A 5,000-nucleotide genomic window follows, 5' to 3' on the forward strand; every position below is an offset into this window, starting at 1 on the left:
GGTTAGGTGTTCTTATTGCCAAAAGGATCTTCACCGCTCAGATCTTATCAGCAGCTGCTATCCGGGCAACAGTTAAGGAAATAATACATACGAACTGCTAGAGAAATTTAGGGTGAGAATCTAAAATAACGCGACTATCTGATATCACCATGACAAACACTTATCAAGAGGTGTTAGGTATTCCTTTCCACAAGGATCTTCACTAGCCATGACCTTATCAGAAGCTGCTATCCGGGTAACATTTAAGAAAATTTGATGCAGACGAACTGTTGGTGTCTCTAGCCAGACTGTCGTATTATTCTAGCTAAAATAACGCAATTATTTTGACTGTTTTAGATGCTCATCTAGTTTCAATCATTCCAATATCTTTATGGCAAAAAGGTGAGTGTGTGAAAGGGCATCTCATGTATAAAAACTGAGTTAGGGTCCACCATATGTGCCACGGTACACCATATCAAAGCGTACATAATAGTACTGTTGGTGAATATGGTGATAATGAGGAAGTAGCAGGCATATTCGTAATTCTTCAAAGAGGCAAGATAAGCGTCAAACAAAAGCCTAAAGCATACTACCTCAATGTAAATCAGTGCTATTTATTCGTCATATTTCCTTCTTCCATTGTTATTTCGCTAGCATATCCCTACACAATGGTACCAAAATAACATTTGTGGTGAACATATATAAAAGAAGAGAACCGTTTGGACGTGTGAATTATGAAATAAATTTCAGTTATATGTAAGGATTTACGTTTTATGACTAATCGGCCGCTGAATTTAGATGATAAGAAGGAATTTGTACTTTATTTCAGACTCATCAATTCCTATCATGGAAAGACCTTCGGTGCAGCTTTTTTATTTTACAAGTTCAATATCAAGTGTGTTTCATTATCATTAACATCTAAGTTTCACCGAGATTATAATGAACCTAATGAACGCGTGAACAAGTAAAGATTATTATACACCTAACATATAATATCTACGTACAGAATATAGGCATACTGTCTCTCTATAGCGAGAAAAGCATAGCTATTCCGGGAGGGATGTCGTGCCACTCCAGCCTGTAGTGGTGGATGCTTGTGCCATGCAGTCTACGAAGACTTCGACCATGTCCGACATGGAGACTTAGGTGCCGTTGACGTGACTGCTTGATCCAAAGAAGTGTAATGTTCATAAAAAATGGCTTCGAAAAGTTGGGGCTGTGTACACTCAGCACCATGGACGGTTGTATTATCTAACATGGAAAATAAAAACGCGTGGGAAGTCTGTCCTTATTAGGATCTTAATGAACTAATATGGACAGGAAAGATAGTTCAATTATTCTTTATTCATTCCTCCATGTGTGAAATATTCATTTTAGTACACTTTATTCATAAGATTTGATAATGGCAATACATTAATGTTACTTAATGCAAGCGAATTATTACTGTGACGTCACTGAAAACATCCCCGACTCCTGTCTTCACTATATATTGCGCCATGTGGTTCGCAATTTGAAGATAGCGCTTGTCGTTCCACTCATTTCATTGAACGTCCCAGGGAAACGAGTCCGGAATCATATCTATGTCGCAAATGCAGCCGTGACGTCATCAGGTTTGATTAGAAAAACATAAAATCGTTGACGGTGTTTGAATCTTTATAATTTCTTATTGTATCCAATCCTTAGGCATCAAACCCAACCTAACGCTAGACAGTATGTTGTTATTACTTCTTATCCAAGTATCTTATATATGAATTCCTAATTCATTCACGACCTCAACAAAGATTTGACTGTGTCTAGAGTTGGATCTGAACATCCCAAGTAACATTACTGCGCACATGGTTCACAGGCGACGCACGCAAGAGTATTTACATCATATATATATATATTGCTTAGTATAGGATTCTTCAAAGTAAGTGTTTCGGGCTAGTAGTCAGCGGGTCACTAATAATTTGTGTGTAATACTGTCCAACAGGGGCACGAGGGTAATGCATGAAACCTGTACAGTGACGTGGTCACAATAGAGAAAAAAGAGCACCACTGTACAGTCATGCAGTCGAACTGATTTGGTTATACAATATGACATGCAATGGGTAGCCAGTTAGCTAAGAGACAGCGACGTTATGGGCCAACACTGAACTTACTGATATGAAATTGCTACTGCATTAATGTAACCTGCATTCACACACTCTACTGTCATGGCAAATATTAGTCAACTGTATTTCCTGATTTGTTAAAGTGTTTCTGAATCATTTCGATCTGCCCAAATGACGAGCTTACTCTAATGGTTATTGTTAACATATCTGGATAAAGAAAGTTTTCCATTGCAAGATACTTAGTTCCTATACACAAACATCTAGGAACGTGAACAAATAGAGTCATACAAAAAGCGTGCATGTTTGATTGTGTATATATATATATATATATATATATATATATATATATAGAGAGAGAGAGAGAGAGAGAGAGAGAGAGAGAGAGAGAGAGAGAGAGAGAGTAAATCAATTGGTATGAAATCTTGAATAGATATGTAATTAGCTTTATCTCAGCAGTAGTAAAATGAAGCCAAGTTCATTCACAAAGAGGATAAAAAATGCGGGAATCTTACAAAGTGGTAGAGATGCAACTGTAAGCTCTGGGATCCACATCGGATAACATCTTGATATAACAACAACGAAAAAATTGATGTAATATTGATGATAATCGGCGTAGCAGTAATAATCATAATCACGATATCCATAAATATATAATAATAATAGCATTAACAAATACTATTGATATTAATCATAAAAGCAATTATAGTATTCTGATAACAGTACTTTACGATTCTGTCTTCCTAACGCTACCACTGTATACTGCTGTATGCGCATTTTGGAGATTAGGTAAACTCAAACTTCACTAAACTTTGTTTATGTTCCTGTTGCTCGTTTCTATAACTATTTCACATCATTCTTATTAATTAAATATAATGTATTTGCACGTTGCAATCGTATGATGGGAGGCGAGATAAGAATCTCGTCATACCTAGCGGGACATGCCCCCAACAGGTAACCATCATGCAGACCATTTTTAAGAATCGCTGCATATGACGTAGTTACCCATGTCATGTCAAGTCGGTATGGGCACGTCCCCAACAAGAAACCGCCATGCAGACCATTTACTAAGAACGACTCCCTGGTGCACTTGACGTAGTTAGCCATGCCATGTCAAGTCAGTGTGGATGGATATTTAAGGTCAGCAGTGTAGCTTCTGCTCATAACTCCACAGTTCTGCGTACCAAAAGCAGCACATAGCATTTGCTCTTCGTACACAATAAACACTCAGTAATCATGACAGGCCACAGCGCACTGAGGACGAGTGTCACGTTCCTGATTGGCACAGTCCTGATGTTCCTGGTCTCGCTGTCCTGCTCGCTGCCTGTCCACTCCACGTCCTCGGATCAAGCAGTCATCGTCAACGGCACCCAAGTCACCATTACGGACATGGCAGACGTCTTCGTGTACTGCAGGGCACAAGTGTCCACCACGGACGACCTGCACCACTACAGGCTGGAGTGGCACGACTCCCAAGCACCAATTCCCTCCTGGAATAGCAACGTGGACGTCTTTTCTCTGGGCAGCGGCACCCACGTGCCTCACTCCTACCTGGTCTTCCACAACTTCAACGGCGTCAACAACGCTGGGACTTACACCTGCAACTTGTTCAAGGGAAGCGACCTCATCGACTCATCCAGCATCACCGTCTCTCGCTCCTCCGTTTCCTAGAGTTGAAAGACATGCACTCGTTGAATCTCAGGATCATATCCATGCATATCTATTTCATTATTTATTGTATCTATGCTGATAAATTCAATAAATCATAATCCTGTACCGTTTAACCAGACTATGGCATTATCCACAGGGAGAATTTTAAAGTGACAGGCTAAAATGAGGCAACTATCTGATAACACCGTGATTTTACAAACAGGTGATTAAGATGATTACTGATTTTTAAATAGTCCCTGTCTTAAGTCAAAGGGTGAGTTCGTGTAAGGTTATCTAGTTCAGCTAAATCATGGTTATAATGAATTTATCACCATCATTATATAAGCTCCACAGGGTGGGAGTGCATGAAGTCAAACAAATCATATAAAAGCACAATAAACTAAGTAGCAACGGCAAAGCACTGTTAGGAGCATGAAATAAAATTACCGATAAGAAAAGACAAGGATTAGACAGATTAAACGTTAAGAGTCTATATAAAGGTTCACAAAAATAGTTGAATACAGTATCCTTGGTCTGTCGTAGGAAAATATAGAAATGTTTGCCGTGGTCTTAAGTTCTATAATACTGTCCATTGGATTATATGAATTATCAACTTAGACCTGTGAACAGTATTCAAATTGTGGTAGAATAAAATAAGAATATGATCTCAGAACTGTAGTTTTATAGGCGTAAGTTTTATAACATTTTGTATCCGATTATCCAAAATGAATAAGTCAGGAGAGGAAAGATTAAAGGAACGACATTGAGGAAATTCCGCTGATCTGCATTGGCGTAGCAAGCATATCTGTAATTCTGCAAAGTGGCAAGATAAACGTCAAATAAAACCCTTCAGTATACTTGCTCAATGTAAACCAGTGCTGTTTATTCATCATATTTCCTTCTTCCAGTGTTATTTCGCGATCATATCCCTAATGATACCAAAATAGCATATGTGTTACGCGTCTATACGAGAGAACCGTTCCGTCGTGTGAATTACGAAATGAATCTCAGTTATATGTTAAGATTTACTAAAGACTTTACACTTCATTTTAGACTCATCAGTTCCTATTATGGAAAATCTTTAGGTGAAGCTTCGATTACAGGTTTAGTAACAAGAGTGTTTCATTATTTCGGGTAAAAACTCTAACTACTTTAATTTCGTAATTTCTAAGTTTCATTAATCAACTTGTTAACGCGTGAATGAGTAAATATCATTATAAACCAATCATTTAACATTTACTGACAGGATATAAATAGCCTGTCTCTCTCTCTAGCAAGAGA

At 38.2% G+C, this 5,000-nt stretch overlaps 1 protein-coding gene across 1 annotated transcript; it reads left to right on the forward strand.

Annotated features, from left to right (window-relative positions):
- The first annotated feature begins 3,273 nt into the window (after positions 1-3,273).
- LOC147467863 (uncharacterized) lies at positions 3,274-3,800 on the forward strand. Its single transcript, XM_086556625.1, has one exon. The coding sequence runs from the start codon at positions 3,306-3,308 to the stop codon at positions 3,738-3,740; it is 435 nt and encodes a 144-aa protein (XP_086412751.1). The 5' UTR covers positions 3,274-3,305; the 3' UTR covers positions 3,741-3,800.
- Positions 3,801-5,000: the final 1,200 nt, after the last annotated feature.

Source organism: Penaeus japonicus, unplaced genomic scaffold, assembly GCF_977035675.1.
Source record: "Penaeus japonicus unplaced genomic scaffold, GWHDUDI00000001_assembly GWHDUDI00000033, whole genome shotgun sequence".
In the NCBI taxonomy this organism is placed as follows: Eukaryota; Metazoa; Arthropoda; class Malacostraca; order Decapoda; family Penaeidae; genus Penaeus; species Penaeus japonicus.

Bases quoted from the DNA above. Each gene is read 5' to 3' on its own strand.
- LOC147467863 (XM_086556625.1), top strand. From the start codon at position 3,306: ATGACAGGCCACAGCGCACTGAGGACGAGTGTCACGTTCCTGATTGGC.